The 17997-nt window shown below is 40.7% G+C and overlaps 1 protein-coding gene across 6 annotated transcripts; it reads right to left on the bottom strand.

Moving 5' to 3' along the window:
• Nucleotides 1-301: 301 nt before the first annotated feature.
• slc10a1 (solute carrier family 10 member 1) lies at nt 302-8264 on the bottom strand. 6 transcript variants are annotated; one of them, XM_080882810.1, is made up of 8 exons: nt 8232-8264; nt 5767-5973; nt 5592-5678; nt 5096-5208; nt 2633-2837; nt 1750-1928; nt 1430-1629; nt 302-546 (listed from the first exon to the last, which is right to left on the bottom strand). In XM_080882810.1, exons 2-8 carry the CDS (start codon nt 5953-5955, stop codon nt 485-487), a joined length of 1035 nt encoding a protein of 344 aa, XP_080738936.1. In that variant the 5' UTR covers nt 5956-5973; nt 8232-8264; the 3' UTR covers nt 302-484. The 6 variants fall into 6 exon arrangements, with proteins under 6 accessions (XP_080738936.1, XP_080738937.1, XP_080738935.1 ...); XM_080882811.1 differs by lacking the exon at nt 8232-8264 and adding an exon at nt 7798-7824; XM_080882809.1 differs by lacking the exon at nt 8232-8264 and adding an exon at nt 6543-6931 and having other exon boundaries at nt 5767-6250.
• Nucleotides 8265-17997: the final 9733 nt, after the last annotated feature.

Genomic DNA, 17997 nt, shown 5'->3' with positions numbered 1-17997 from the left:
GAAGTCCAAGTTGTTTTTTGTTTTCCAGCTTACGAAGACGGCCCTCTTGGTGACAATAAAAGCTCTGAATGGACTAGCAGCAGCACATGTTTGCAATTATAATGTTGCAATCACATATGTTCATGCTTTTTATGGCCATAGTTACGACTGACTAAAGGATGCTGTTCCTTCTTGCATTATATTGCGTGGCTGTGCTTTTATTTGGGATTCATGTGTAGATTGCAGACTTTTAAATGTAGTCTTCAAATGAGTTTGTAAAAATACATTTTTGTACATGAAGATTTTATTTTCAGTCAAAACTATGATGATGTTTGCATGGTGTAGAAAGACAATAGACTTAACCAATAAAAAACTGAAGTTTCTAATGCACTTAGAGGTTTCAGATCACAATACAGTATAAAAATCAAGACCAGCTATACGGCTGTGCATTTTTCTGTTTGTTTAGTCAGCTGTAGGCTGTACAATACATGGGTGGTGATTGAGGTCACACAGTCCCCTCAGTCGTCTCTTTCAGCTCCTCTTCAGTGACCGCAGGCTGGTAAGTCTCTGTGAGTCAAATAAGCAGATCCATTATAAACACAAACCGAGATCTTGCACAAAAGTTGATCAACTTGTGGTGAAATATGAAACTCTGTGGTCTGGATATTCATCTACATAAAAAATAGGCCAATTTTGACACATGGAAGCAGAAAAAAGCACCAACAGTGTTTAAGAGAGCTACTTCATGCTGGCTGACAGGACAGAAAAATTATATTTGTGCTTTACTGTAATGAGAAGTCAAAAAGTATGTTGTGGAAAAAAGTCCAGCTTTCCCTTGCGCTACACATCAAAAAGTATTTTTAACACTATTCTTCCAATTTTTAAAAAACACAAATGCAAGGCTTTACTGTTTGTATTAGAGCCTTCATACCTTATATTTTTAGTGACATTGTTTTTTTGTTTTTTTTAAGGTGAAAAGTCTTGTTTCAGTGTTTCAGCATGACTAAAGTATAAACTGGTCCTTCCCAACATTTACAACAGCCTTTGTTTTAAAAACTAACAAAAGTTATTCTAAGATCTCATACTTGTAATTCAGACTCCAGTCTGTTTTATATTTAATATCTTTAGTTCAGATGAATAACAAGGAAATTATATACAGTAGAATAAACACCCCTCTATGTTCTATGTACCTTTATAAAAGGTCAGTTTTGATGCTATTAAATGAGGAAACAAATGAGGGTATGTCATTAGAGGTTCAAGATTGGTCTCTATAACCTACAAAATAAAAGCTTACATCAAATCTGCCTTGCTTAGATTAATGCCCACTAACAACTGTTATTAATCATCAACACTATAAAGGGTCAAGGCTGAACTTATTCTTGTTTACTCTCCCTGTTTGTTCCCCATGTTTTTTCTTGTGTCATAAAAGGCCTTAGATAACCTGATGTACCTTTCTCCTTTTTCGTGAACCTTCGGTAGCACCTGAACAGCACGACGAGCACCAATGCCTCCGTCACCTGAAAAGACCCATAGATCATTGGGAACAGAAACAGAGGGCCTATCACTTCCTGGGGGAAAGCTATCTTCAATATGGTGATGCACAGCTGGATGTTCTGACAGCCTGTTTCCACAGAAACGGTCCTCCGCTCCCTGGTGACAGACACACATGTTCATGAGTCATGAATATAAACAGAAAGGCTCATAATTCTTTCATCTTTGATGTGACTGCCTTGACTTGACTCGATGACTGAATTAAGCCAAAGAACCTACGACTGGCTGAGTCTGAAGATCGCAGAGAGGACATATCCAAAGGAGTAGCCTATCAAAGGCATGAGAGCAGCGATGGCCAAGAGTGGAGGAGACAGCACAGTCAGCATGACTCTTCCGATTCCAATGTTGGTTAAGGTGACGATCACCACAATAAAAATCATCATTATAATTAGGCCTACCTGCAAACAGCAGGACACGAAACAAATCAACTCCATAGCAATTTGACAGTTGACTGACAAGCATTTTAAGGCAAAATGAGGCGTATTCCCTTTTACTTCATAACAAATGTGGCAGATAAAACATTGTGAGCTGAACTTGTATTTGACCACAGTAGTAAACAGTTAAGGTAATTACTTTTTTTAAATTAAAGCTGAAAGTCTGACTTAAGTCACAACTTGATTGCTTGATTTAAAACCCACCATGATTGTGTACAGATGCAAAACTACAAAAAATGACTGTTGAAAAACTTAAGGACCTGACTCTGTTGTCAACAGATCCAATAAAAAGATCAAAACCAAAAATAAGCCGATCCAGTAACAAATAGTGAAGCCTGATTTCTGATTTCGAAGTGATACAGAGATCCTTTACCATCCAAAAACCAGAACACCATTCTCTAAATCATGTACTGGTTCACATTGACCTAGTTACCTATATACCACCCTGGTCCAAAGAACTCTTTAGGACTCACTGGGTAGTCATGTGATGTGAGAAAAATGAGAAAGATTCATTTAAAACATGTGACACACAAAATCAAACACTTGATTGATGTAAGAAAGTTTTGACTGATGATGTACTGATAAACATCTCTGTGCCAGTTAATCAACACTGTTTATCAGTTCTAGTGATCTGTCCAACCTTCAGACTCTTGTGAGTATGCACAGACCTTTGTGATGATCTTTGAGTACTGCGGCCTGTAGGTATTGATGATGATGCCAATGCCGCACGGCACCAGGATCATGACCAGTGATACGATAATTTCAACATAAGGGACAGCGTTCTGCAGGTCGGAGAAACCCTGACAGTAGAGGTAGAGCAGGAGAGGCATCATACCAAGAGCCAGCAACGTTGAGCAAGAGGTCATCACGATGCTGAAGGAAAAAGATAAGCGTGAGACCATGACAGCTTTTATCTTTTTGTAGCACCATAATGCTCAAAATTTCCTTCTCAGCATTATGTTGACAAAATGCATTCAAAATTTATCATAGTGTGAGACACTTCATAAACACAACACGAACAGGTTGCACAAATTCTGACTGTTCCAGAGGTTAAATACATTCTGTTTATATAGTGCCAAATCACAACAACAGTTACCTCAAGGTGCTTTATTTTGCAAGGTAAAGACCCTGCAATCAGATGACCCCCTATGAGCCAATGAAGAGAAACCAATGTGGAAGAAATATACTGTCTCTTTCTAAACTGCAGAAAGACTATATTTCTGTCTCAGATGTGTTTACATACAACATAAATAATGTGTATTCAGTATCAGTATTCTGAGGTTAAGCCAAGCAATGAGAAGAAAAAAATAATTAATATGAACAACAACAAGAAATAGTAGAAGAAGAATATTTGTGCAGCCATGTGTACATTACTTAGGGTTTCAAGGCAAAAAGGCAACAAAAATCCACTGCGAAACATTCCCGTTTTACCAGAAATTGAATGCTCTGGACTTTAATTCCCCTTTACAAAAAGTGAATTGAAAATTGAAAATATTATAATCTAGATGAGGTAAAATTTGACTGAAGAAAAGCAGTTTTTACAAATAGCAAGCAAGAGCCCAGTGGAAAGACTTCATATCATACTGAGTGTTTCTTCAGTCACATTTCTCACTCATTATGTGTTAATATACCTCTCTGCACTGAATCATACTTATTATTAATCTTTGGCTCTCTTCCAGAACATGTCTTATCCTGTCTTCCTTCTCTCACCCCAATTGGTCCCAGCAGATGTCCCCCCTCCCTGAGCCTGGTTCTGCTGGAGGTTTCTTCCTGTTAAAAGGGAGTTTTTCCTTCCCACTGTCACCAAAGTGCTTTCTCATAGGGATCAAATGATTCTTGGGTTTTTCTCTGTATGTATTATTGTACAGTCTACCTTACAATATAAAGCACCTTGACGTGACTGTTGTTGTGATTTGGCACATAAATAGAATTGAATTGAATTGAATATCATGTCTAAATTAAGCAGCAAGGTCTCTAGAAGCCAAGAGCAGTCCTTATGTTAATTGTTAAGATCGCAGAGTGGATGTTCCTCTTATTTCTACATGCTATCAAAAGCACAGTCCAGTTTTCCCACTTTTCCTCTTGTGAGCAGCTCACCGTTTGGGAGCCTCATGCATTACTTCCAAAACCCTGCCTAACTGGAAATTCCTCATATCCTGCCGAAACATTGCTTGTGTTATTTTTGCTGGTTTGGGAGCCCATGACATGCTTGCCAACTAATTGTTACAAGGTTGGCTGCTACACTGTGTTATGCAACTCTAGTACATGCCATTACGCTCTTGTTAACATTCCTTTGTTGATCAGAGTTCCTGTTTTGTCAGTGGTCATTTTCTTGTTCCCAAATGAAACAAAAACAAAAATTCTAATTCATAAAACATTAGTGGGGTTGTGTGAGATAACGATGTTCTTCCAGGCACTTGGTTATATAACAAGATAACAAGCTTGTAGTGACTGAAACAATCTGCATTCTTTGCCCTCATTGCCCACAGTCTGTCCTCACTGATCATGTTTAAGAGCAACAGGCCAAACGAGGTCCTCACATATCAGATAAAGGAGGACTGTCTCGAAGCCTAAAGTAACCACCTGTTGCTTCATAAGGGAGAGATAAGAGACGAGGTGAAAGGCTAGCCGAGTGAAAGTATAACGCCTAGGTGTCGCTCTGTTATGATAAAATGTTGATGATCTGTAAGACATTCATTTCTAATAACGTGTATCACTGCTTTTCAGACTGCAAGGTGTATTATGATTATCAGCGGTACGATAACAAGACGGATGAGGTTGCTTAACTTAAAAAAAAAACAGTTTATTGCATATCTTTTCCCAGAACTGAATTTAAATAAACACAAATGGTTTCAGGTTTGTGTCTTTAACTTGTGTGATATTTAAAGTTGTTTCAAAGAAAATTAAACCATCTGGATTCGGAGGTGTCAGAAGAAGATACCTAAAAAATGTGAGATTTTAACAGCAAACCATTTAGGAATGCACTTCCTCCCGCAGTAAGGGGTTTTGAATTTTACAAATAAAATAAAGACTAATAATCTCTAAGGATTTATGTCTTTGTGCGTTTGATCGTTTAAGAAAAAACCCAATGCATTAACAGTTTTGTAGCTAAATATTTTCTGTTTGTGTACCTGAGGTTCATGTCGCCCTGAAGAGCCAAAGCCAGGATGTTGGAGAGAGCTCCTCCGGGACAGCAGCCACAGATCAGAATCACCACAGCTGCTATTTCAGCCAACTTAAACAGCTGTAACGCAATAATCATAGTAACCTCATATGCAAAAGCAACAAAAGCAAGATCTCATAATGACACAAATGTGCACTAAGAATACCTTTAGCATTTTCTTTAATTACTTTTTTTAATTACTGATGATTCCTCTGCAGTTAATGTCATAGTTCATGAATAAATTCTTAATCAGTGAACAGATTAAATGACCATTTTATATATTCAGAAAAAAACAGAAAATACTTTATTTTACTGTTTTAGCGCTACTAACATTAGAAATGACAATTAAAAATGAAGTAAAGAAAAAACAGGAACACAAATATTTTCCAGTACAAACATATTATGCCTACTGCCTTTCTTACTGTAGTGTTTATACTCTTATTTCACTTTGCATCAGTACCAACCTTAGCTAAGAAAAAAGCTGTGAGAGGCATTATGCCATACTGAGCCACGACTGCGATAGCCACCCCCTTAGGTTTTCTCATATGATGCTGGAAACAGAAGAAGAAAAGTTCACATTAGCATAAGATTGTCTCCTTACATTTAGCTCACATATGAAACTGAACTTGCTGTAGTCACCTTGATCTTGGACACCTCCATGGTGCATCCCAGTGAAACCATGGTCACAAATAAGACAATTATCATAATTATGTTGATGGTTTTGTCCATTACTGGTGACATGGTAGGCATGTAACTGGAGGTGCTGTTTGCATTTGTGTTGTTGAGCCACGGATCTGGATCGGAGATAATATCCACTGTGTGGTCCATGGTGCCTTCAAATCAGAGCTGTGAGTGGAAAATCAAATGATAGAGCAGGCTGACTTTTGCAGGCTCATTCAAAGAATTTTGTATCCTGAGGACAGAAGAGGTGCATTAAATGTCAGTCAGTGTGACTGTTCTAATATTTATGGTGCATTTGGTTGGAATTGTAGCTGTTTTAACCGTGAGTCTTGCACAATGGATTTGGTGTTGTGTTCAATGCAGTCCGTGACAGTTAACTTTGGCTTTTTGCAGGTTTTGCAGTTGGTACTATGTTTGCTGCTCATTAGGCCAGAGTGATGCACTGTGAAGCAAAATAAAGTCAGGTCAATGAATGAGCAACTTTAACCTCCAAATGTATGGAGGTTAAGGTTTAACAAGTTGAACGTGTCAGATTGCTAATGATATGTATATTGGCATATTTATCACCAAGATTAACAACTGCCTTATTTGCAGGACCTGCATTTTTATTTTCAATGTTTTTCCATGAAAGGTTTGTTCTGTTTAGCATTCATTCTGTTCAATTTCAGTGACAGAAGAGTGAAATGAAGCATTAAACACATCTGTGTGGTCTCAGTCATCCAGGTCATTATAACCTTGAGAGCTTAAAATAAGCGGTAACCGGCCTTCTTTAAGTTTGTGAGGATGTTTCACTTCTCATCCAAGAGGCTTCTTCAGTTCTAAAGCCCAAAGGAGGATAGGCCCAGGTATTAATCTCCTAATGTAGGTTTTCCTATTTAGGGGTGGTCATTGACCTACTAGTGATCATGTGGATCATCACATGAGCCAAGGTGTGAAACAAGGCATGGCTCATTAAAATGCTAGAGGGTTAAGGGTGAAACCAGACTTTGCCCCACCCTATCATGTGACTTCTTGAGATCACTAGAGGCTAGGTGTGAGTGGAAAAGGTTCGCAAGATTGTATCGTAGATGGCTGATAGCTGTTGTCATAAGACAATGTCTCTGTTCAGCGATGGTCAGTCACAGTGGATGTAAACAGCCTCCATTACTCCTCTTAGAAACCATTGATGCTTTCAGCCCTGAATATGAACACTGTCATCTTTAAAGGAGTATCCTTTGTCCATCAAACACTCTGTTGTATGTGAGCATACACAGAGATTGAAGCAAAAACAAACCTTAATAATTACGATGGAATTCAAGTTCTCTAATTGGATAATTTTAAGTTTTATTGAGCTAGTTAATGCAGAGAAATCCTCGATAGGTTGAAGCTGCTTTATGGTGCACTCCTCTTGAAAAAGGTGTTTAATATCAGTTAGTTTTGTTCACTTAAATAAAATATATGAAAATAAATTATAAAACTAGATCAGAGAGTCAAATAAAGGGGTCTCATTCCTCACTGAATCGCTCTTAACGGTTTCTACTTTGTTTACTTTCCCAGAAAGCTCGATGTTGTGTGGACCTGAGATAAGTTCCCTGTTTTGAGATAGTAGTTGTACAGGTCATAGTACACATTATATGGGCCTGAGACCATTTAATGTAATCATTACATGTGCTGTAGATGTTCAGACTTTGAAACTCCTTTGAATTCCCTTACTGTGTTTGAGGTAATGCTGCTGCAGCCTACACACCTTATACCATCCTGTTTTTATAGCACACACAGTGCTGCATACACAGTCATATAAAATGACTTATTTTGTGTTTACAAGAAGATGAAGGAGTTTAAAGTCATTTAAAAGTACAGTGCTTGACATTTAACCAAAAACACTTGGATAAAACGTGTTTAACATGGCATAGTTAGCTAAACAAAGCATATGTCTCGCTGAAAGTCACTTAAATCTAGTTAATCTGTGCATTAATGCACAACAACATGCAGCATTTGCTTGTTTCAAACCTCAAACTCCAGCATGCCTCCATCTCCATGTGACAACCACATCCTCCCTGCTGGCATGCTCACATGCTGTGTGCACACAAATTACTTTCACAAGATTGCACATCTCTGTTTTCTGCTCATATAAACAAGAACATGTTTGGGGGAAAAAAAACCCTACAGCACAGCAAAGCTCCATAAAGGTGTCAAGCATTACTTTTTGACTGTGCTGAAGGTGAAAATTGCACACCTAAATATAGAGGTCAGTCTGCAGAAAGTAGGAAAAAGAAGAAATTAGGAAAATTCTCAAGATGATTTCCAAGAAATGAACAGCTGCAGTTTTAAATTGAATATATATATATATATATATATATATATATATATATATATATATATATATATATATATATATATATATATATATATATATATATTGCTGTATTCAGTGCTTTCTTTACCTTCTGGGACAGATTCTTCCTTTCCTCGTCTCTCGTCTCTTTGTCATTAAATCAACTCTTTTGTGTTGACACTCCTGTTATCTGTAACAAATGACACATGGAGGCTTCTGTTTGCGCAGAGGTGCCATCTAGTGCACAGCTGACTACAGCACTTTAAGAGAAAACAATCTCCTCCGGGAGTTTCTGTAATGAAAAACGATAAGAAACAAACAAACAAAAAAAGACTGAACTATTAACGAATAACTTTCTCTAACTTTAGAAAATCAAAAGGTGTCCATGTATTGTTTTTGTGGGTCCTTGCTGATCTGATTCATTCTTTGAATGAATCAGATCAGCAAGATAAGATTCTTTGATAAGATTCTTTGAATCTTATCAGATTCTTTGAATCTTATCTGATTCAAAGAATGAATCCGATAAGAACGCATTGTGTCTTTGACAGTGAACATCTGTGAAGGAGTCAGCACTGTGGAATTCCTCGAAGAGTCCCCAAAGATGTTTTCTGCGTATCCTGTTGATTAGCTGTAATTGAAGGAACAAGGGGGTTGCATTTTGAACAAATATCCAGAAAAAGACATGCCTGTGTGAGGCTTTGCTTGTAGATGAAAAATAATGCACCAAAAATGGTCATTTAGTGCTTAAAATTTTAGAATTACTGACAAATATTTGAGGCAGAAAGGGATGGGGCAGTGGTTTGTAGGGTTTGGCCTGTTGAGCTGTTGTAGTTGTTGTTGTTGAAGGAAAGCCCAACACCAAGACATTCAGAGATGAGAGCCGAGACATGTAATCTCTCTCTTCTGGGCCTGCTCAGGGACCTCCACCTGGGGGGACATGCCTCACCCAGTAGGCATCCCTGTCAGCTACCAGCTACTTTTAAGCTCTCTCGTCACCAGGACAGACTGGTATAGGTCGTGTCCAAATTCATGGGCTGCATCCTCCTGAGGCTGCATTTGTAGGCCGATTATGCCACAGCAACGCGACGACAGCTGTCCAAATTCGTAGACTCCTCCGAATGCAGCCGAAAAATGCGTCCTCCTTTTCCCAGAATTTGAAGGATGGGTCGGGTGTATCCTTCATGGCCCACCATATCCCAGAACTCATAGCGCGGCCCAGCCAATTCCAGTTTTGAACAATGCGGCTGCTACTAAGTTTTTAATATTACTCTTATTACTCTTTCTGGGTCACAAAATAAACTTTTAACATATTTTCAGGCGAGAATGTAGCTGTGTAAACTTCAAATATCTGCTCAGTTTATGAAGATATCGCATATTTGCAAAAGTGCTCTGACATTTTCGGAGACGTCTGTTATCCGCCAGCTCGATAGCTAGCCGGGAGCTCGAGGGTCACTAGAGCTGCCGAGAACGGCACAACTCCCGGCACATCATTTTCAGATCACCGCAGACTTCCGCTACTCAGGTTAAACGTAATATATAAGTCACTTAGACAACCTAAAAATGTTATTGTTTGGCTTTTTTCAGTGTTTTATTTGTTCATGAGTGAATCAGTTTGGCTGAGATTAAAGTTGTTAGATTAGATTAGATAAAATAAAACTTAATTATCCCTCGGGTGGTTTTCACACAGCTGAATAAACATCAAATAGAAAACTGATTAAACAGAAGTGTGAGACAGTCGAGAATTTACACCAGTGTCCTGTTATATTTTAGATAGCAAAGAGCAGACGGCTGAGTTGATTAAACTCCACCAAGACAGCGGTGACACAAATCTGAAGGTTAGACTGTCCAATTTCACAGCCGTTTACTTCCGGCCTACCCGACCATCTGAGGACCCGGCCCACGTAGACCGTGAGAGCCGGGTCCTCAGGAGGATGCAGCCCATGAATTTGGACACAACTATAGTGTCCACATCACTGCAGTCACAGCACCACTCCGTCTGTTGATCTCCCGCTCCCCTCTCACCTCACCCGTGAGCAAGACCCCGAGATACTTAAACTCCTCCACTTGGAGCAGTAACTCATCCCTGACCTGAAGTGGGCACTCCACCCTTTTCCAGATGAGGACCGTGGCTTCAGATTTGGAGGTGCTGATTCTCATTCCCAGCGCTTTGAACCTCTCAAGTGCGAGCTGGCTTCATCAGGTGGTGTCTTGCCTTGGGCAAGACACCTTACCCTACCGCCTACTGGTGTTGGCCAGAGGGGCCGATGGCGCGATATGGCAGCCTCGCTTCTGTCAGTCTGCCCCAGGGCAGCTGTGGCTACAACCGTAGCTGCCTCCACCAGTGTGTGAATGTGAGAGTGAATGAATAGTGGCATTGTAAAGCGCTTTGGGTGCCTTAAAAAGCGCTATATAAATCCAATCCATTATTATTATCTAGTGCACAACTGACTTCAGCACCTCAAGAGGTGAAGCTCATCTAGGAGCTTCTGCAATGGAAATGTAAAAAATAAAAAATAAATCTGAATGAACTGGTAACTAATAACTTCCTCTAACTTTATGAAGTCAAAAAGTGTCTTTGTTTTCTTTTTGTGTGTCCTTGCTGGCTTAGCCCTTTAAAGCAAGAGGCATTGTGTCTTTGAAGATGAACATCTGTGAAAGAGTTGACATTGTGGAAATCCCTGAGGAAGATTCCCAAAGATGTTTTCTGTTTGCCCCGTTGGTTATGGACCACAATGAGTCACAGAGTATAAATAAAAAAAAGAATTTGCAGCCCTTTGTCTGAACACAATGCTGTAATCACAGAAACACCATCTTAACATATCCAGGGGGTTGCATATTTAAAAACAAATTTCAACAGATGACGAGTGGCTGAACAAACATACAGAAAGAAGAGGTCTCTGCTTTTAGATGAGGAATGATGCACCCGAAATGGGCTTTTAATGCTTAAAATGTCAGAATTTATCAAAAGTAGAACATTAAAAATACAAACAGATGATTCAGTCATTAGGAGTCTGCAGTCTTGCTTTATTGCTAAAAATACTTGCAATGATACCTTTTTGCCTGCTGGTTTGCCAGCAGATTAGCATCTGCCAGGTACAAACTCCACACATGATCACAAGTTATGTACAGCTGACAGATTGTTACCTGAATACTGATGCCAAGTTCCTCACTGGCTTTCAAGAGCTCATAATTCCATGCCAAAAATGATAGAAGTAGCTCTGAAATGACAACAGTACATCCTGCTTTATGCTTTAAGATGTTTTTTGGTTATAGTTGTGATAAAGATGAGTTTCCAGATGGGTCTGGGATGGGCGTGAGGTTCTGGGGGCGCTCCGTCTCTGGGCTGGGACCCGGACCGGGCCTCCGGGGCTTGGGTCCTGGTTGGTGTGTTGCCGGGGTTGTGGGCGGGTGGGTGCATGGGGGCCCAGCCCTGGAACAGGGTGCCACCGGTGCATCGAGCCACCTGGGGGGCTCTTCAACTGGTGGGGGAGATTGTCACATCTTGCAGGAGCTTTCCTCTCCTCAGGAGCTCCCTCTGCAGGAGGGGGAGATACAGGAGAGGTGGAGGAAGATCTCAGCCTGGGTGTTTATTGTCTTATGTAGTCTGGAAGATGTGTGGATGGTGGGGTGGGTGCAGTTTTCTCTGTGGTGGGGTTGGGTGGACTGTCCCGGGCTCTGTGGGGCCGGGCGGCGCTGCTGCACTGGGCTGGATGGGCCTGGGCCCCCTTTCCCTGGCGGGTCGCGGAGTGTGGGGGTGCCTACTGGGGTCAGCGGGGGAGCTGGCCCCAGGGAGGGGTCACTTGCCCCTCCCTTCCTTCCCTCCCCATCTCCAGCTGCCTCCCTCTTCCCGCTCCACCACAACCACCCACACATGCAGGGTCTTGGAGTAGGGGTATGTCACCAGGGTGCAGAGGAGGCTACCCCCCCCTCTGTCCCCTTCTGGCTGCCTCTGCCTCAATTTTATCCCACAACTTAGACATTCACATTACTCACACTCTCATTACACATACATATAGGATCTTGGGGGTGGGCACGATACACGGAGTCCAAAGTACCATCAGGGTGTACACCCCACCCCTGGCATCGTTGCCCACCTCTCAATTTTAAATACACATAGACATTGAGGGCCAGCAGGAGGGACCATGCGCTTACCTGCTGCTCTCTGGCAGGTAGCTCCAAGCCCTCCTGGGTTTTAAATGCACCTTAAAACACACATGCATCAACACTACAATGAGCGGGTGGAGGGAGGTTTGGAGTCTTCTCTCACCCCCATTCTCTGCGACCTGCTGGAGCAGGGGGGCTAGGAGGAGGAGTTGGCCGTCCGACTGCGGTCTGGAGTGTGGAGCCTTCCTGCTGCTGCGGAGTCGGGGCGGTCTGCCTCCCCCCACCGCAGGGAAAAGGGAAACACCACCTGGGTCTGGGTGCAGTTCCCCCCTCCAGGGGCGGGGGCACCTAGACCCGGTTTGTAGAGTACGCTTGGGGAGTGTGATCGTGTGTACAGCGTCTCTTTATGTCTGTCTCCACGTTGGTTGAGTGTGGAGTAAGTGCATATGAGAGCATGAGGGTGGGAATGGATGTTTGTATCTGTGTGTGCCTGTATGTCTGTGTCTATATGTCAGGTTGGGTGTCAGGCACCACCTCTCTGGGGACATCTTAGGCCCTCCAAGGTTTGGAGGCCTATCTCCCCCTACCACCACTTCCCCTGCCAGTGGCGGACCCCCTCAGACATCGGTGCGTTGGTGCTTCTTTGTGTCCAGGTACACACCGGCTCACTCCTTGGCGGCCGCTTATCGGGGCCTGGAGCCTGGGGCTCGCTCGGGCCACTTCGGAGGTGGGGTGCCCCCGGCCTCTCGGCCTGGGGCTCGGTCACTCAGGCGCAGCTGGCTGCCGGCGGAGCTCACGGGCGCGTCACTGCAACTCCCCCTGGCTTCTGCTCCGCGGCTGCTGAGTGAGCCCTCATCTGGGACTCTCCTCAGCTCTTTCCGGGACAGTGGCGCAGCTGCCCCTCTGTTGGTCTTCCTTGGTCTCTTGTGTTCTGGGGGCCTCTGGATGTCTGGAGTTTTGATCTCCTCCACACCTGCTTCACGCCCTGGAGGACGGGGCTGTGGCCCCCCCACACCCTCTAGCAGATTATTACATGAAGGAACCTTTTAAAAAACAAAAAACAAGCGCGTCCATGCTCACAGGTGTACACACGGGTGATCACACCCACAAACTACACCCTTTTTGGCTCCTACCTCAAAGCACACTGTGTTCTGTTGATCTTATGTGCTGCACAATAATGTTTAACATTTAGTATTTACTGTCATATTCCCATATATCATTGTGATGTTGTTTATTCTATTACTCTTGTTCTCTTCTGCTTGCTTTCTTTTTTCTTTCTCAGCAGGTGACCCAGGTGATTGATATATGCATTTTTTTTTTCTCTGCCCGTTCTGTTGGTTTTTGTCTTTTGCCCTTCTCCCCCGTCCCTCTTCTCAGCTGTTTCTCTTTCCCTCTTTCTTTCTCCCCTTCTTTCCCCCAGTCAAGTCTGTCCCTTATTCAGTAAGTGAAAATAGAGTGAACGATAAAGGGTGAATCGGGTGGACCATTGCGGCAAGGCTGGGATGGTCGGTTTGGTGTGGTGGATCCGTTGGGCATCTTTCTTTGCCTTTGGACGGCAGTTCTGAGGGCGGGGGAGCCAAACGGGACAGGCCAAAAAAAAAAAAAAAAAAAAAAAAGACAATACCAGATATATGACCCTGAAAATTTTTTCATCTAGTAGAACTCTTTCAAACACACTTGTGTCCCTTTGGAGTCATAAATTGAACATAAATTTACAGAAACCATTAATGTCTCCTCTGATTTAAAATAAATAAAACACTACTAGGAGTAACTGTGACAACCACAAAAAAATAAAAAATAAAAAAATAAAATAAATAAAATAAAAAAAAGATGAGTTTCCACTGTTGCCGATGGACTTGTGGGAAGCATGTGGAGTAGCTCTATTTATTTGAAAAGAAGAAGATACACACATAAACACAAAAGTAGCTTATAAAGTGGTGTGGGCTGAGATTTTGGTATAATACATTAACATTTAGCTTATTTAGTTCATTTAGTGTATTTTTATATAGCATTAGCCCTGTGTCTGGCGGGATACATTCGGGTGTATCCGGCCTCCTGCTTTATGGAAGCTAGAATAGACTCCCACTCCCCATGACCTTGAACCGGATAAGCGGAAGAGAATGGGTGGATGGCATTTGCATTTATTATCAAAATAACTTCTAAACAGCAACAACTACAACAGATCAACAGGCCAAACACTACAGGCCTATTGTGTCAATTGTGTCAGCTTTTACGCTGTGAGAATCACGTCCTTCCCTTAACCCTGCATGACCAGTTGTTTATGAAGAAAACAGAAAAATCATAACAAAAGCATTTAAAATGTAGATAGAATAGAGATACATTCAATCTGAGTCAAGACACTAATAAAATTTTTCAAATATGTATATAGAACAAATTTCATATATATAATGATGTTTAAGTAAAACACGTGGACCCCGTGAGATACTGTATATACAGGTGCTTCTTTAGACACAGTAATCCAAGGTACTGGATGTCGTGCAAATAAAAAAGAAAGTCTGGAGAACAGTAATACTCCATTGAAGCAAATTGGCAAGATGTCCCAGTATGACGCAGAAAGAGCAGAGATTGGCATTTCCAAAAAAGTCAACACCATTTACTGTAAATCACTTGAAGGGATCTACAGCTGACATACAGCACAGACTGCATTCTGTTGTGAGACAGGCACAGTGAGTCATAACGTACCTGCTTGAAAGATAAAAATGCTAAACGGCCTCTGTTTTGGTTACTGTTGCAAAAAACAGAATAATTATCTTTATTCTGTTTTTTGCAGCACACAAGTCCTATCTCGCTACTATAACATGATGCACAGCATTAAATTTAATTGTAATTTGAATATTTGAAAAGTATGTCGACATCCAGCCAAATAAAAATATATAATAAATTGTGGCACTAGAGCCTAACATGCTACAAACTTTTTCTAATATCATGTAATTTTAATCATTTGCCACATTTCCAAAGCATGTTGTTATCCAATAATGAGGACCGCAAAAACAGCAAATTCTTATAAATAATTGCAATGCTAATTATTGATCAAAGGCTTTCTACATAATGAGGGAAACTGTGATAATGTGAAATAACTGTCCTTTTTCGAAATGGCGAACACAATGTTCCTATTAAATTTACACTGGTGGTACTACAGCCTGAATTCCAAAAAGAGTTGGGATGCTGTATAAAATGCAAAGAAACCCAGAATACAATAATCTGCAAAAACCCATAAACCGATATTTTATTCACAACACGACATGGAAAATATATCACATTTAAACTGAGACATTTTATTATTTCATGAAAAATACTACCACATTTTAAATTTGATGGCAGCAAAGCATCTCAAAAATGTTTGGATGTGTACTACAAGAATCCAAAAACAACATTGCCAATGTTTACCCAAAAAAGTACAAGACTAACGGCTATGAATGTGTGAATATGATGCAAAAATGTTTTCCAAATAAAAAAACGTGGACACCATGTCCTCTCAACTAAAGAGAAGAAAGACCATCTAATTTGTTATCAGTGCTCAGTTCAAGAGCCCGTATCTCTGATGGTATGGGGGTACATTAATGCCTATGAAATTGGAATTGGAAACAGAAAATCAGAATATGCAATCATAAATAACATTTAGGTAGAAAACATGGAGAAAACATTGAACATGAGATGAATGCTCTTGTGCAGTCCTGAGTATCTCAATTATTTCAATAGCACACAATATATTTAATCTTAACATCATATTATTGTAATAATAACTTATATTTGTATATCTATTGAAAAATAGTTCAAATAAACAAAAATACATAAAGAAAATAGGGCTGGAGGGACAGAAACAGCCCCATAGCTGAGGACCATAGCATGTGAGACTGTGTATATGGGTGCAGCAGGTCAGAGAAGTACTAAGGGGCTCGTAACTGAATCATTGGATCATAATTATTATTTCACACTTTATTGCTGCAGCTGTTGATGATTTAATTACAATCCTACTTTTTCCTTCCATGTGCTCATCCAACAGTGCTGGGCATTGCAATTGACAGCACTCTCTTCCAGTTTGTATTTATCATAAAAATTGATAACCCACGCACTTTGATATACTAATTAGTGCTGCGCAGTTGAGATAAACATGCTTATCTCTCTGTGGATGACATTACTTACTCTTATTTATTTACTTTTATCTTTTTTCTTTTGAGGGGGGGGGGGGGGGGGTCAGGAAATGAGTTTGGATTATTTTTAAGTACAGTCACGCTTCATATTACATTAGTATACTGTATTTCATTTGCTCCATTTAGATTAACACTGATAATGTATAGTTAACTGATTTATTGATAAAAGTTTACAAGAATAATCTACAGTAATATCATCTAAGACAGTTTAAGGATGTAGTGAAACTTTTCTAGCATTTATCTGGCACTGCAGTGCTCCCCCCCTTCCTCCTTTTCATAAGTGATGCACCAACAACAATGGCAAGAAGGACAAAAAAAATCTCTAATGGTGTCTGCATACTGGGGCTCTTCCAGTATGCCAGTACGCTGCAAGGGGACAAAAGGAGGGCATTTTAATGGTTTAGCAGGCCAATCTTGTAAGGACACGGGGGGGAGGGGAAGGTGGTTCAGTCTGGACAGATCATCTTTTCTAGCTGTAATTACAGCCAAGTCTTCCTTATACCTGGATTTTAATAGTTTTTTCTTCTTCTATAGTTAATCAGTGTCTCTACCTTCCTGCAGCCTGAACACTGTGAACTGTAATGGTGCTCCACACTTCATAACTCAGCTCAGGCCTGTGAGAAACAGTATTAAGGGTGTGGTGAGACAGCAGAAAATTTTGACTTTTGCTATATCTACTTCATCATCTTATTATTCTATAACATAACCCATCCCTCGAGGTAATTTAAATTCAATTTTGGTGCACATACACAGCTTGATGGCTTCTTGCTGTCATGCATGAAGACGGAGAGGCTTCACTGCAGCAGATGCATTATTAAAGCCTGGCCTTATTGTGTTGTCTTCTATTAAAAACAGGTATGCTGTTACTGACCATATTTCTAGGTGACCCTGTTGGGCCATCCTGCTGCAGGACATACAATAAGATTCAAGAAAATTGTAGATGGGGCCCAAAACTGGCGGAGTATACAAGAAATAGAAGAGGCAGATGATCTAGACTGGCTTGACAGAAGGATGAAGGTCAGTGCAGGTGTAAAGCAGCAGGGAAAGCAAACAGGATGTTGCCTGCAGCTGATGTGGTCTCTTGACCTGCTGGTGGGGGAATGGAGGAGGCTTCTCCCAGCCATAAAAAAAAACAATTACTGATTCACTGTTGCAGTGCAGAATAATCCACAGTGTAAGCTCCTTATCTACAGCACAATTTAGTGAAAAAAGGAAGCCCCAGAGCAGATTATTGCTCTTACTCTTGCTATTATTTGTGCAGAGACCAGCTCCTATTTGCATTTATTCCACTGGCATTACAGAAAGGTCTGTTTGTTTGTTTTCTTAAATTTTAGTTTATCAATTGAATCATTAACATTATTTTGTGTATCCCAAATAATAACCCAAGGATATTTTATTGTTTTTATCATTTTTTTTTTAAAAAAAAACTAAGAAAACAACACAAGTTATAGTTTTTGGACAGGACTCAGTCAATCTTAATTTCATACTCTTGATCCCTAAAAAGAAAACGAATCACATAAAACACAAACAAGATGAAAAGAAATAAAAAGAAAAACAGAAAAGAAGGAGAGGCATACTAGGAATGAATCGCCTGATTGG

Source organism: Rhamphochromis sp. 'chilingali' (genome assembly GCF_963969265.1).
Source record: "Rhamphochromis sp. 'chilingali' genome assembly, chromosome: 5".
Taxonomy (NCBI): domain Eukaryota; kingdom Metazoa; phylum Chordata; class Actinopteri; order Cichliformes; family Cichlidae; genus Rhamphochromis; species Rhamphochromis sp. 'chilingali'.
The sequence above is the reverse complement of the archived record's forward strand: the minus strand, read 5'-3'. Positions and strand labels throughout refer to the sequence as shown.

Coding starts and splice junctions, on each gene's coding strand:
- slc10a1 (XM_080882810.1), bottom strand. CDS start 5,955: ATGGACCACACAGTGGATATTATCTCCGATCCAGATCCGTGGCTCAAC. Junction 5,209..5,591: donor CAGCTTTTTTCTTAGCTAAG/GTTGGTACTGAT, acceptor ATTGCGTTACAG/CTGTTTAAGTTGGCTGAAAT. Junction 1,630..1,749: donor ATCTTCAGACTCAGCCAGTC/GTAGGTTCTTTG, acceptor GTCTGTCACCAG/GGAGCGGAGGACCGTTTCTG.